The sequence below is a fragment of the Dunckerocampus dactyliophorus genome, chromosome 18, assembly GCF_027744805.1.
Source record: "Dunckerocampus dactyliophorus isolate RoL2022-P2 chromosome 18, RoL_Ddac_1.1, whole genome shotgun sequence".
In the NCBI taxonomy this organism is placed as follows: domain Eukaryota; kingdom Metazoa; phylum Chordata; class Actinopteri; order Syngnathiformes; family Syngnathidae; genus Dunckerocampus; species Dunckerocampus dactyliophorus.
This window is the reverse complement of record NC_072836.1, coordinates 10506459-10522842: the sequence shown is the minus strand read 5'-3', so window position 1 is coordinate 10522842 and position 16384 is coordinate 10506459. Positions and strand designations below refer to the sequence as shown.

Here is a 16384-nt window from a genome sequence, read left to right as displayed (position 1 = left end):
CACATGTAGCGTCAATACACTACAAGCCATTAAACAACATCATTTGGCGCCTATTAGGTGAAGCTGTTATGTGATTACACATGAGTGCACACTACCACCACCTTATTTTACTGTTGGTATGATGTTCTTTTTCTGAAATGCTGTGTTACTTTTACGCCAGATGTAATGGGACACACACCTTCCAAAAAGTTCAACTTTTGTCTCGTCAGACCACAGAGTATTTTCCCAAAGGTCTTGGTGATCATCAAGATGTTTTCTGGCAAATTTGACACGAGCCTTAATGTTCTTTTTGTTCGGAGTGGTTTTCGTCTTCGAACTGCCATGCAGTCCGTTTTTGCCCAGTGTCTTTCTTATGGTGGAGTCATGAACACTGACCTTACCCATTATACTAATTTTCGGCCTTAGTGTTGAGTTCTGGACTCCTCTTTCTAGATCTTTCAGAGTCTGAACCTCTTTTTGCAGTGTTTCCTGCCTCCTGCCCAAACGGTTGCTTTCACAGACACACTGTAAACTCGTGCACCTCAACCTTTAAATATAAATACTAAGACTTCATTGACAAGTGTTGAAACGAATATCACACAAAAAACAAAGTAGAATCTAAAAAAAAAACCTGATACTTTAAGTGGTTATTTGAGTAGCTGAAGTTGCGGTGTTTGTACACTTCAAGGACTAAAACGGGCACATCTCGTTTTTTTTTTAATTCATTCAGGTGCCTCCAAAAAACACATCAGCACTTTAGAACTCCTCTTGCTCCTGGCTATGTGCTTTTTCTTTGGGCATCAAAGAAACCGCCGCCCGTTTAGTCTGCGTCTGTAATTCAAACATTGTGTTGATAAGATGTTGTTTGGCACAAAAGTGATGTAACACAACCCACGCCAGCAGCTTTGTGGTGTAAAGCCGGGGCAAAGTACTGACAGACTGTCAAAAGTCAGAAGTATGCGTGGAAATGAAGTCAAAGAGTGACACCTGCAGATTTACACTGGTATGTCTTTCTGCAGCTGTGTGTGTGTGTGTGTGTGTGTTTGTAGAATACGCTCACTTGCACAGTCTTGTCTGAGGCCAAAAAAACACACACTCATCTCCATGCACACACACATCTATCGCACCGTCAATGGGTTATAACGCAAACTTCCCGACACGAGGATCTACAGTAGAACTCTTTAACCTTGAAGGGGATTTGCAAACCTCCTGGTTGTGTTTGCTTAATGACAACGTTATGTACCAAGGAGGTCACGGCAGGCACACGACGCATGAGAAGAATGGAGCTCTCGTGTTCGTGGAAAAACACTGCTGCTAGCAGGATTTCTCAATGAACCCAAGGCCTGTGTGTGTTTGCTATGGGCCTCTCCTGATTGATGACAATTCTGGATGCGGATATACACTGCATGTGTGTGTGTGTGTGTGTGTGTGTGTGTGTGTGCAAGTATAACCTGAGCGGTCAAGTGCATGGCTATGCCTGGACAAACACGTCAACTGCTTAGTTATTGGCCTCAGATGACTAGCGAAGGTAAACAGAGGGGAGGGGTTGCAGCACTTAAACGTACTTGAAACACAAAAGACATACCCAAACACACACACACACACACACACACACATAAGTTGTGAATGAAAGGGTGTAGTGATTTACAAAGCAAACAACAACGCTGCACATGCCGACTATTTCCATCACAGGTGTCCCATTACATCCATACATACAAAAGTAATGCGACATTTCAGAAAAAGAACATCATACCAACAGTAAAATATGGTGGTGGTAGTGTGATGGTCTGGTGCTGTTTTGCTGCTTCAGGACCCAGAAGGCTTGCTGCGATAAATGGAACCATGAATTCTGCTGTCTACCAAAAAATCCTGAAGGAGAATGTCCCGCCATCTGTTGGTGACCTCAAGCTGAAACCAACTTGGGTTCTGCAGCAGGACAATGATCCAAAACACACCAGTAAGTCCACCTCTGAATGACTGAAGAAAAACAAAATGAAGACTTTGGAGTGACCTAGTCAAAGTCCTGACCTGAATCCTATTAAGATGCTGTGGAATGACCTTAAAAAGGCGCTTCATGCTGGAAAACCCTCCAATGTGGCTGAATGACAACAATTCTGCAAAGATGAGTGGGCCAAAATTCCTCCACAGCGCTGTAAGAGACTCATTGCAAGTTATAACAAACGCTTGATTGCAGTTGTTGCTGCTAAGGGTGGCCCAACCAGTTATTAGGTTTAGGGGGCAATCACTTTTTCACACAGGACCATGTAGGTTTGGATTTGTTTTCTCCCTTAATAACAAAACGTTTCATTTAAAAACTGCATTATGTGTTCAGTTGTGTTGTCATTGACTAATATTTTAATTTCTTTGATGATCTGAAACATTTAAGTGTGACAAACATGCAAAAAAATAAGACATCAGGAAGGGGGCAAACACTGTTTATGAAATTAACAATATATTTATTATCGATGGTAGGAAACACCATTGCCAACGTGAAGCCCCAAAATAATAATAAACGTGTTAAACTAGCAATACATGGGTTGAGACGACCACCTTGTATCCCACTGGGTGTCTTCCAACCCTTTATGATTCTGCATATGCAACATAAACGTGTACGTATCACCTTAGTAGCCGTACATAAAATGTGTCTCCTGTTCCACACGTTGAGGGCATGGGGCAAATATTTCACAACATTGCTTGTAAATGAAGCGGGAGCTGAGCGGATGGACGGCTGAGCACACACGAAGAGTGACACAAGGCGAGACGGGTCGCTGTTATGTTTTTCAAGCTTGTTTTTGCAAGTGTTTTTAAGTGCGTTATCTGGAAGCATTCCTAATGAGCGAGGACCACACCAAACCCAAAACACACACAAGCCTTGACCCTGAACTCGACTGCACTCATGCACCTTTCTGCACAACACAGTCACTGTAAAAGTATGCGAATCCCGGACAGGATACGACTAAAGCAGCCAATAAAAAGCTTGGCGTGGCATGATAAGGATCTACCTTCCTCTTCGAGTCACTTAAGACGTCCGTAGAGCTTTACGACTAGAACCTCCCTGCGGAAACATGCAGTAATTAGTGTATGTCATAGGTGAACCACTGAGACAGGGATTGCTTTATGTGCCTGTACACAATCAAAAGGCTTTTTAAGCTGTGTATTTTTGTAGTGACAAAATTAGGACACTCCATGGTTCAGTGGGGCCCCTACAGTATGTGTTGTGCTAACCATACATGTAATACAGATATCCAATAGTTTTGGTCAGTGAGGCCGCACGGTGGCCGAGTGGTTAGCATCTTGGCCACACAGTCAGGAGATCGGAATCGCGTGGGTTTTCTCCTGGTACTCCAGTTTCCGGGTACTCCGGTACTGCGGTTCCTAGGTTAATTGGCGACTCTAAATTGTCCACAGGTATGAATGTGAGTCTGAATGGTTGTTTGTCTATATGTGCCCTGCGATTGGCTGGCGACCGGTCCAGGGTGTACCCGGCCTGTCACCCGAAGTTAGCTGGGATAGGCTCCGGCATACCCCCGCGACCCTAATGAGGATAAGCGGCATAGAAGATGGCTGGACAGTGAGTTATAATGTAGTTTGATTTTTTTTTACCAATCTTGCTGAAATTGTACAGAATTTTTGCTTGTCAGTTCCCTAAATTTGTACCAAATGTGTACCAAATTTAGTGATGATCTGGCTAAATAATAAAAAAAAGTTACAGCAGGAGTTTTGTAGAACTGTGCGAGGAATTGCAAGTCAGTCCAACTTCCATCCATCCATCCGTTTTCTATGCCGCTTCTCCTCATTAGAGTCACGGGAGCATGCTGGAGTCTATCCCAGCTAAACTTTGGTCGAGAGGCGGGGTACACCCTGGACTGGTCGCCAGCCAATCGCAGGGCACATATAAACAAACTACCATTCACACTCACATTCATACCCATGGACAATTTAGAGTCTCCAATTAAGCTAACATGCATGTTTTTGGAATGTGGGAGGAAACCAGAGTACCTGGAGAACATGCAAACTTCACACAGAAATGCCCAAGGGAGAATTGAACCCAGATCTTCCCCATCTCCAGACTGTGACTGTGTGGCCAACATGCTAACCACTAGACCACCATGCGGCCCTCAGTCCAACTTACAAAGTCAAATTTTGGGGTAAAAGCACCACCATGTGGTGTCAGAAAAATAACAGCACAGGCAACACAGTTGGGGTGCGTGTTTTGACAAAGTTTCCCCCTTTCATGCGCAGCGCAGAACAAACAGTTACATCCAGTCATGTGAAAAATATGGACACCACATGACTGTAAATGGCATTTCTGGCGCCCCCTATGGGCTGTGGTCAAAATGTTTTGGGAGACATGCTAGCATACACGCAATACAGATATCCTCGCAGTTTTATCATTTTTAGAAAAATGGTCAATGACTTTTGCTTTTGGGTTTATTAACCATGCCACCGTGTGGTCTATTCGTCAGAAAAGTACAAGCACAAGCAACACGGGGAGGGGGGCTGAGGGATATACTGTAGGTGGTTCACTCTTTTGTGTGCAGTGATTCAGGAGCAGAAGAGAAACAAACACAAACAGCCAAGGAGTGTCCTATTTTCTATACATGACTGTAAAACATGGGCCAAAACTGTTTCTTTAATGACCTTTTTAGACTAATTTGTTATTCTAGCTATCGTGCTTAATTGATGGGGGTGGATCCATGCGTGGCTCTCCACCAGCTGGTCTACTGAATGTTATGCACACCATGCAGGACTGTACGCGCACGTCCGATACCTTCTTATTATTCCATTATTCACAGGCCTCCAGGACGCCAAATTGAAGGGTTAGGGGGGCCATCCATAGGCATGCTGCGCTCAGATGACAGGGTAAATATGTCTCAACGCACTTTTATAGCTTGACTTTCAAGTTAGCATCTAACAATAGCTTAGAGCGCTGTGTAAACAGGCTGAAAAGTCATCACGGGAGGCGAGAGGGAGGCTTTTGCCATGGTGGAGGTCATGGGGGGGGGACGTCTTGTCTGGACCCAACATTAAAAAAGATATGCACACTGGTATTTTTGTCATGGGACCAAAGGCTGTGCAGTAAATAACATGTGCATAAAGGAAGGACTTGATTGGGCAGCTTTCTTGACGTATTACATTGGTTATTTTTATATTCTGCTCTATTTACCATTTTAGATTTCAAAAAAAGCTTTTAAAATATACTCAAATATTCCAAACCATGATGCTGGGTTAAATACCATCCATCCATCCATCCATCCATCCATCCATCCATCCATCCATCTATTTCTTCTGCTTATCCGACAGCAGTCTCCATAGGGAAGCCCAGACTTCCTGGTCTCCGGCCCCCTCTTCCAGTTCCACCAGGTCATCCCTCCAGCGTGTCCTCGGTCTGCCCAGGAGTCTCCTCCCAGCTGGGCACACCCAGAACGCCTCACCAGGAAGTTGGCCAGGAGGCAACCAGAATAAATGCCCGGGCCACCTCAACTGGCTCCTCTCCGATATGAAGGAGCGGCGGCTCACACTGAGCTCCTGAACAACATCCTGAGATACTTGAACTCCTCCGCCCGCGGCAAGACCTCAGTCTTAACCAAACTGCACCAGTAAATGCTGAACGCTGAAGGTCACAGCCCGATGAGGCCAACAGCAGAGACGAGATCCTACTTTTAAAGGGCAACACATATTATTGACGGAACTCAAATACTCCAAACCAGGATTTTGTCAGCTGGGTTGAATTGGTGGGTTATTTTCATAGTCTGCCATATGTATCAGTTTAGATTCTACAAAAAACTTTAAAAATATACTTTCAAAGGGCAGCCATTGCGACATAACTAAAGTATTCCAAACCAAGATCTCGTTTGGTCCCTCGTTTATCACGCCATGTTGTAAAAATAACCCGCAATAGGCAAAATCCGCAAAGCAGTCAGCTTGATTTTTTACAATTGCTGCTGTTGTCCTTATGCTAGTTTCCTCCTTCTTTATGTAACGAAACGAAGATTCAATTATTCCGTAATGGCGCCCTACTTCTACCTTCCTTCAGCATGTTCAGTTTGTGCGATGGTTAGCATCTTCATCTGCCCTTCGGCTGCGACCGCAGGTGCCTTTGTCGGTGCATTGTGGGGTTTTGTCGGGGAGAAAACTTGCAGCGTGCAACGTACAGCGTGTCAGAGTCGATCTTCCCGATCTCCTGACTGTGTGGCCAACATGCTAACCGCGAGGCCACCGGGCGGCCCACAATGCACATTCAAACAACAAAAAAAAGCATGCAAAATTGCATGAAAAAAAGGCCGCGAAAGGTGAACCGCGATGTAGCGAGGGACGACTGCATTCACCAGTACAGATTTCACAAAAAGCTTCCAAAATCGACTTCAAAAGGCAGTTTTTGTGACATATTACGTGACGTAACTCAAATATTCCACACCACGATGACATCTGCTGGGTTGAATATGTACGTTATTTTTAGTTTCTGCTGTATTTACCAGCTTAGATTCAACAATAAGCTTGTAAAATCTACTTTTAACGGGCAGTTCTGTGACACAACTAAGACATTCCAGACTAAAATGCCCTCTGCTTGGTTGAATACGTGGGTTATTTCAATATTCTACCATATTTACCAGCTAAGATTTTACAATAAGCTTCCAAAATATGCTATAAAAAGGCAGCTTTCGAGACATCTTACGTGACGTAACTCAAATACTCCAAACCAAAATGTCGTCTGCTGGGTTGAACACGTGGGTTATTTTTCCATTCTGCTATATTTACCAACTTAGATGTCACAAAAAAGCTCCCGAAATATACTTTTAAAAAGCAGTTTTTGTGACGTATCACATCACATAAGTTAAATATTCCAAACCACAATGACATCTGCTGGGTTGGATCTGTAGGTTATTTTTATGTTCTACCTTATGTACCAGTTTAGATTTCACAAAAAGCTTCTAAAATGTACTTTTAAAGAGCACACTCACACATAGACACACAGAGGGAGATAGCAGAGCAGCCAGAGCACATTTTTCGTCATTTCTGCATGCTTTTTGCCGTCGTGTTCCCACTGGCTCGTGTCTCTGGTCCGTGAAGCGTTCATATTTGAGCTCAAGTGAATGGAACGGCACCAGGGTTTGCTTGTTCGGTGCACACGGGGCTTGGATGAGCACGTTCACACTTGAGCAAACGAACCGTACCAGCAAAGCAAACACACCAGAGTTCCAAGCTGGAACCAAACAATGACAAGTGTGAACACATTTAAAGGCACATGGTGTGTTTTATTCATACGAGTTACTCATTGATCCACTGCGTGGAGGGCGTGGACACTTTTATTGACACACAAACACAAAATCAAAGTGCGCAAGGATGACAGACACAAACACATCATTGGTGCTTGTCTAACCACCCCTATGCATTGAGTAGAAGTGCCTTGAACAATGCACATACGCACACTTTGTTATTATACGATTCCACAACGAGGAATGTGACAACACATCACACACACACACACACGGGAGAGGAGGAAGGAGAAGAGGTGGCATGACCCAACTTGCGCTGGTCTCCAATGAAAAAACTGTCAAGACGCTCCATCGCGCACAAAGACTCTGGAAAGAGGACCCCGGCGAAAACGGCATTCCGCAGGATAGACTTGTGTACATTGGACTGAGCTGGAGCTTAAAAGTGGAGGAGGAGGAGGAGGAGGAGGTCGTGAGGCTCCGTGGATGGGAGTGACGTTAAGTGGTGGAAAAGGAGCGCGGATAAGAGAGATGGATGGATGTTTCTTCCATGATGTGCACAATTAGCGGGCGCTCATGAGTGATGTTTGACGACAACAAAAATGGGTTTAAACCTCAAGGCTGTAAAATGTGATCAAAGACCTTGCACAGATGTTGCGCTCATCTATACTACCCGCTGTCTCAGTGCATCCTCAATGACTATCACCCATATTATTCTATTTTTCAACACCTTTTCAAGTCTCAGAGGTCCCACCATAGTGTCTTTTTAGCCAAAATCGAGCCTTGATGCTGGAATTTTAATTTTAAGACAGTTTAAAAGCGCTTTCAATTGCACACAGTTTTGTGTGTCTGTAGCTTTAAGGCTAATGAGCTGTGTTTGTCCACGCCCGGCTCCAAGAAGCACATTATCTGCTTTTCACATGCACGGTCGTCCCTGACCACTTAGCGGTTCAAATTTCGCAGCTTTACTTTACAGCATTTTTCAAAAATATCTGAATCAATAAGTCATGCTGTTTCCTGGTTGAATACGGCCTATTATTAGTCAAAAATATGCATATTGGAGTACATTTTACATATTTTTTGCCTCAGAAATTGCTCGAGCATGTTCAAGCATAAAATGGCTAAATTATCAAAAATACAAATATAAGGCATTCAAAAGACGCATTCAAAGACGCTGACGTGGTACACCACACACACCGCAACAACAGGCTTTTATTGCAGGTTTGAATGATCTCACAACAAGCACAATCATCCCGAATAAAAATCCATCGTAAAAACACGGGCTACTGTTGCAGAAACTCAACTCTGAACCCCTGGCGTCACTTCCTGTCTGCCACACACGCTGCTCCCCTGGGGAACACAGTTATAGCAACACACACCAGCACGAGTCTTATGTCTTCCATCCATTTCTATACCGCTTCTCCTCATTAGGGTTGGATGCTGGAGCCTATCCCAGCTGACTTCGGGCGAGAGGTGTTCATGTTTTTGCAATGTGGGAGGAAAACCGGAGTACCCGGAGAAAACCCACGCACGCACAGGGAGAACATGCAAACTCCACACAGAAATGCCCAATGGAGATTCGAACCCAGGTCTTCCCGATCTCCAGACTGTGACTGTGCGGACCTTATTTACGTCTTAAATGGCTTATTTCTTTTTATCAGGTCTACTATATTGGGTAATACGAGTGTAAAGGTGACTATAGGGGTGTTAATTCATGTCTAGAGGGCTCTAATAATGTTAAAAACCATATTTAGAAGGTTGTAAACAGGTTTGCTATGCTCTAACCACAAAAATATTCTATTCATAAAGAGGGAACCCTACTTCGCAGAAATGAACTTATCACAGTCGGGTCTGGCACTAATTAACCGCAATAAAAGAGGGACTACTGTCGCGATCCGTGAGTTAGCCCGCGTGACAGTTTAGTTTGTGTCCACTTTTAAGCCTTAGTTCCTGTTTTATGCTCTTATTTTGGTAGCTCTTCCTGTTTTGCCTGGTTTGTGTCCGCCCGCTTTGCTTTTTCCTTTATCCACCTGTTGCTAATTTGAGTTCTCCTTCTATTTAGTTCAGGTGCGTGCAGCTTAGTTGGTTGTTGCATTGTTTGTGAAAGCCTGACACGCTGCTGCAAGCCTGTCTATCTTGACCTCCTGCCGCTGCGCTGCAGCTAATATTAAAAGACACATTTTTCCTGCAATTGGTTCCTGCTTTCTGCATACTGGGGTCATCGCCACAACGCCCAAGACAAGACGTGACAACTACTGTAGAGTAAAAAAACAGATGTTCAGTGGAGGCCACTGGTTATTTACAGTACAAAACATCCATCCATCCATTTTCTCGAGCGCTTGTCCTCATTAGGGTCACAGGTAAGCTGGAGCCTATCCCAGCTGGCTTCAGGCGACACACTCGCCAGCCTATAGCAGCAAAGCCAAATAAAATGTACCTTTTGATACTTGTTGCTGTGAACTTCATTAAACCTTGTGGACATTTTTTGTTTAATAATCACACCTGTATGATTACTGGAGGGGTTTAAAATGGCTGGATTCGATCACCTGGTGGGGTTTATAACCTGCCCACCCCACCCATAAATGACACCCAGCATATTAGAAACACCTCCCAGTGTGATGCACAATGTGAAGGTTGTTAACTACAAGCAAGGTTGCTTGTGTATCTAATTTTTGGCCCATTCGGAGCTTTCTAAGCACACCCACAGTCGGTGATATCATGCGTGGGTCTTTCTCAAAAAAACGCATGAAAAATACACTTGAAACGAAGAAGGAAATGCTGGAAAATCACCATAATGACGACAGCGGGGCTTGATGGTGCGTAGCAGCACTTACCTGGATATGAAGACTTCTTCATGGCTCCTCCTGAAGTTCGCGTACAAATCAATGAAAGCAATCTAATGAACAGCTTAGCGCCTTAATTTGTGTTTTTATGACTGGAATCGCTGCTCTTTGGGCTGCGTCCTCTTCCTCCAGATGAGTTATCTCCGTTTGTATTCCACTTCAGCTCCTTGCAAAGAGAAGGAGACAGTAAAGGACAGATCACACCTGCACTCCTTTCCTGCATGCGTCATGACGCACGCCCATGCAGCAGGAGTGTGTGCGCGTGTGTGTGCGTGTGTGTTTTTAATCTCTTCTTAACCAAATAGAAACCCATTACAAACAAGGCGACTGCGCGTCTCAGCTCATGTTTGCAAGCTAGTTTTGAATAGTTATGGAATATTTGGATGTCACACCAGCTGACATCCAAACAGACCAATGGTAACTTACCATCAGCGGATCTATCCATGCGTGTGTGCGCGTGCGTCTGTGTGTTTGAATGGAAGTCTGTGGCACTCACGCCAGTCTGTGTGTATAGCAAAGTGTGTGCGTGTGTGTGTGTGTGTTGTGGCAACACTCATCTGTTGACGGTCTGAGAGGCTCCACTTCAATCCCAACGACAAAAAAAGTATAACATTAGAAGTACGGTGATGATTTTACGACACTGAGAAATGAATTGAGGACTATACATCACAGCATATCATAGCAATGTCCTCACGTCATGCAAGTACAGCCGCCGTAGAGAAGGGCATCAGTGGTGGCAAGGAGGAAAAGTGTGACGGTAACCATAGAACCTATTGCGATGAATGCGTCTCTGTCTGCTCATGGCTGCTCACATCGTTACAATACAGCCCAACATATTATATGTAACAAGCCAAATGAACCATGTAAGTACCCCCCCCTCCTATAACAAGTGAGAGGAAAAATGTGACGACGGCCATAGAACAGGAAGTGGAACATATTGTGACAAATGTAGTACATGCGTATCTGTGCTGGCTGCTCAGTAGACCACAATACATCACAACATATCATAGCAACCATAGCAATCGTGCAAGTACCCCCCCCCTTCCAGTGGCTTTAAGGACTAACTCCACTAGTCTGTTTTGCTTTTGCTTTGAATTGTGCGGTTTTTAGAGAAGTGTAACCGTGATGGCAAAGAGGAAAAGTGTGATGGTGACCGTAGAACAGGAAACGGAGCTTACCGGGATATGTATTTCGTCAAAGTGGTCATAAAATGGTGCCGGAGACAATTTAAGGACAATAACAAGTAAACCGTGGACAATACATCACAACATATGATAACATTGGCCAGATACGCCCCAATGAAGTAACATACATTGACTTCAAACATTGCTTGCACTGTAACAGGGTTTTATGATGGCCACAGTTTGACCCCGGAACAGATATTTTACTTTGAATACTTTCTATGGAAAAATGCTTTAAATTCTAATTTAAAATGCATCATATTAAAACGTCAATCACTGCGTGTTGTGTTTGTAGTCATGCGTTAAATTCCTCATGTCAAAATGTGGCAACCAGCTTCACCTTCAGGCCAAGCTGAGTGACGTCCCCCGTTTGGAAGCTGCACATTTGAGCTGCAGCGACGTCTTGTGGCCACGCCGTGCTATTACCCCAAGCTTATCACAGCACGGCAGTCCTGGATGCTGGATAGTTCTGGTGTATTGGACTACACAGTATCTTCAACAATATCATGGAGAGAAAAGTAAAGATGTCATGGCAATTTACTAATTGTACTTATCTGCAATATTGATCATTATTATTATTTTTAAATCAATTATATTTGTATTTATATGACTTTCTGGAAACATTCCAGAGGATTTTTTTTTTTAAAAGACACATTTTAGAAATATGTAAACCAAAAACAGAACATTTTAAATCAAAATATAAGAAAAAAATATATCTTAATATAACAAAAATAAAATGTAAACTTTAAACATTTGAAAATGTTTTTGGACATTTTAGTAAATATAGTACTTTCATCAATTTCTTAGAAAAAAAATACTGAAAAAATATAATTAGAAAAATTTGTTTTAATATTGACAAAATGAATAATTTTTTTTAGATTTTTAAATAAACTTTACTACAACTATAATTATATACTATACAATATATACTATATATACTATAACTACTATTACTATATATAATTACTATAAAATAAAAATATATATATATTTTTTTTATTTTTGGACTTTTTAGCAAATAGTACTTCTAGTTCATCAAGTTCACAGGGAAAGAAGACTAGAAAAAAGCCTGATAATATATAATTTGATATTTTAAATAAACTTCAAGGAAATCATTCTTTCTTTTTATATTTCAAATCATTTTTGGACTTCTTAATGAATATTGCTTTAATCGAGTTGTTTGAAAAAAAAGACAGGAAAAATTCATTTTCTACGCTGCTTGTCTTAACTTGGGTTGCCTAAAACTCATTTTATTATGTTTAATTATTTTTACTACACAAAGTGAATAATTAAAAAAAAACTATTAAATACATTTTGGACTTCTTAATGAATAGAATTTTAATTAACTTCAAGAAAATGTAATTAACCGGTATATACAGTATATACTGTCTATATAACAAAAAACAAGAAAGTTGACTAAATGGTTCCCCTTTAAAAAAGTGTTTCCTTTTTTAAAAAAATCTATTTTTTTCTGCAAATTCCTATACAGTCATCCCTCGTTTATTGGGGTTAATTGGTTTCTTCTTGCACTTCCTGCAGTGGATATTGCCTCATCAGTGTAACTTTACTGACACCTAGTAACCAATGTAGAATAATACATATCAAAAACATGTATTTGAATGCGTCTTCTGAATGCCTTATACTTGTATTTTAGTTCATTTAGCCATTTTGATGCTTAAAAGGGCTTCACTGAGGCCAGAAATACGTAAAATGTGTTTATTTATGCATGTTTTTTTCCCAATAATGGGCCGCAGTCAACCATCAAACAGGGCTGAGTTGTTAATTAATATATTTTTTAAAAAACCTGATGGAATGAAGCAGCGAAATTCGAAATGCAAAGTGGTGAGGGATGACTGTATATTCTGGAACGTTTCCATGCTTAATAATCCTGGAAAGTGTGAGGGATACAAAACCTACTACGACTGTACTTGTGCCTATTTTACCTTATCTCTGTTGCTGAAAATGATGAATTATGCCGTTTTCCTTTCCAAGCTTTAAAATAGTTTAAAAGTCCAGTATGAGTCTTTTATTTTAGAGTGTGCCTGATCATAAAGTAACTTTGCCTCCGATTCTGAAGCGCATTACCATTTGCTGTTTCCTCCAACAGGTTGCAACAGGCATCGAAAATGATGTTGTTGCACAATGCAGAAAAAATCAAATTGGTGGTGTTAAAGTTTTTGGGCCCCTTGGCTGTGACGCGTAGAGCGGGGTCTCAGTTTCCTTTGAGATATACGTGTATATATTTTTTAAGAGGTTGTTGCGGTGTTGTGACACCAACACTGCATGTGTTAACACTTATGCACGTCCTGGCCTGGTGAGAAAAGTCACAGGTCGTGGCCACAAACGCACCGCAAATGTAAACATCAGCGCCTCTCTTGCAAGCTGCGACTTGATGAGAGATAGATTTTCCGGTAAACGCGACATTTCCATGTTGACTCACACTCTTGAGCTCTTCAGGAGGCCCATGACAGCGTCTCCACTGTGTCGGGACTGGCCAGAAATGAATGGTCCTGCTTCTCTTTAGCCGTCACTCAACATTCAGAGACTGATAGGGTGACTTCATGTTTGTGGGGGAACATTTTGGAACCACAAAGCAGATGTTTTTTTGTTGTTGTCTCTGTGTGTGTGATATTATCTTTTAACCGTAAGCTTTCAGTAACATGAGTGCCTGTGAAACCACAAATGGGTGAAATGACACCCACAAAAACTCCATCCAAAATTCAGCTTTTTCTTTTTTTTGTTGCAAAAATACGATATGAAACCATTATTATGAAGCAAATTCACAAACGTAAAGTTGAACGATGTTTTATACATACACTATGAAGCGGTAGTGGCGCCTGCTAGGCCCAAACGCATTGTGAGGATCTGCTGGGAACGTCTAGAAGGAGTTTAAACCCCCATCTCTGGGAGAGATTCAACCGTGTTCCGAGGGAAGCTGCGGACATCCAATCGGAGCTGGTTTCAGAGCTTTTGTTTTCCATTATCATGGTTCCACAAGGGTGCTAAACTGGAGCCGTATTTTTTGGTTCAACTCTGGCTCCAAAAGCTTGCTGAGCTGGAGTGCTGAACCGTTTGCATAATGAAGTGGGGGAGGTGTTACCTCACGTAAGTACACCGTCTGTTACCGCCGTTTCATTTTCATTTGGTCAGCAAATGCCAGAATTTTGCCGTCCTGTTACGCAAACGTCTGAAATATTTTCCACCGCCGACCACAATGTCCGTCAAACAATGCAGTAAATGATGTAGACAATTATTAAAATTAAGACTGTCAAAAATATCGCTGGTAACTAATTCATTTCATTCATTACATTTATTTTTTTAGCGTAAATAACGCACGCGCATCATGGCAAGCCACGCCTCTCTCTTATGACGAGAGATGGCGGCACAGTGTAGAGCCACACAGAGTCTGCCGCTCTTTTATAACTTTATTCTGACCCGAACACATCAACAGCAGTGCAATTCCAACACCATACACCAAACAAACATGTCTCGAGTTCGGAACGACACTTCCTCATGGTCACGCGACTGCCGCGATATGCATTCATGGACACTCCGAACATCACAATAACCTCTTTATAATGCGTGTATTTGTGGTCTAAATAAACAGAAAGACAAAGAAAAACAATAAGTGGATATTCTTATCACTCACTTTGCAGCTCTTAATGCGGAAGTACAATTTGTTGCATTTATAATTACACTCGGAATTCCCAGAAAATACACTCAAAACATGTGAATACCACTTGTTACGTGATGTCTTTGAATGCAACCTCTCATGGATCATAATAACACGGATACAGTCTGATTGAAATATTCTGCTATTAAGGAAACCAGTGTTAGGTAAATAGATTTTCAGACATGTGTGCTATCTTTTAGCTTGATTGAAAATAATATATATATAATATAATATAATATAATATAATATAATATAATATAATATAATATAATATAATATAATATAATATAATATATAATAATCCTCTTTCAATAAAATACAGTAAAAATGGGCATCCTTCAGACATAGTTGCAAATGGTGATTAATCATGATTAATTGACTTGAAAACTGTGATTAATCTGATTAAAATTTGTAATCGTTTGACAGCCCTAATTAAAATTGAAATTTGTTCGCACATTTCTTAATATTAAATCTCTATCTGTTATGAAGGAGTGTGTTCCACTATATACTGTACACACTAGAAATATAAACACATAAGTCACCATCTAGGTTTATTCCTTTAATCCACACTCATATTACATTTAGATTATGTTTTTTTATGGTTGTTTCTAGCATACAATCGTGGGGTTCTGGACAGGAGGGTTTGCCGGATAGTTGAACCTTACATTCAGGAGGAGCAGTGTGGTTTTCGCCTTGGTTGTGGAACTGTGGACCAGCTCTATACTCTCTGCAAGGTCCTTGAGGGTGGATGGGAGTTTGCCCAACCAGTCTACAGTGCATGTGTTTTGTTGACTTGGAGAAGGCATTCGACCGTGTCCCTCGAAGAATTCTGTGGAGGATACTCTGAGAGTATAGGGTACCAGACCGCCTGATTTGACCACTTCACTCACAGTATGACCGGTGCCAGAGCTTGGTCAGACTTGTTTCCAGTGAGGGTTGGACTATGCCAGGGCTGCCCTTTGTCACTGATGCTGTTTATAACATTTATGGACAACATTTCTAGGCGTAGTCAGGACGTTGAGGGGATCCAGTATGGTGCTACAGGGTGGAGTCTCTGCTTTTCGGCTTCATCAAGCCATGGCCTTTAGCCCTTGCTTAGAGCGGTTCCCAGCCGAATGTTAAGCGGCCAGGATGATAATCTGAGATAGAGTGCCATCTCTAGGTTGGGGTTGAGATCCTGCCCCAAGTGGAAGAGTTCAAGTGCCTTGTGGTCTTGTTCAGGAGTAAAGGATGGATGGATCGCAAGATCGACAGGTGGGGTCTACAGTCCGTAGCGTTCAGAGCACGTCCGACCTGTAGGGGGCATTGGGAAAGACCCAGGACACGTTGGAGAGACTATGTCTCTCAACAGGCCTGGAAACCCCTCAAGATCCCCAAGGAGGAGCTGGATGAAGTAACCAGGGAGAGTAACCAGTCGGGGCTTCCATGCTTAGTCTTGGCTACAACTTGGATAAGCGGAAGAACATGGATGGACTACGACGTGGACAATACACA

At 42.2% G+C, this 16384-nt stretch overlaps 1 protein-coding gene across 1 annotated transcript in view; it reads right to left on the bottom strand.

Moving 5' to 3' along the window:
- Positions 1-10269, bottom strand: part of LOC129170837 (septin-9-like) — a 79143-nt gene extending 68874 nt beyond the window's left edge. The window contains exon 1 of the mRNA XM_054758902.1: positions 10028-10269. Within this exon, the coding sequence (XP_054614877.1) occupies positions 10028-10049 (22 nt within the window). The 5' untranslated portion in view covers positions 10050-10269. The remainder of the gene's footprint in view (positions 1-10027) is intronic.
- Positions 10270-16384: the final 6115 nt, after the last annotated feature.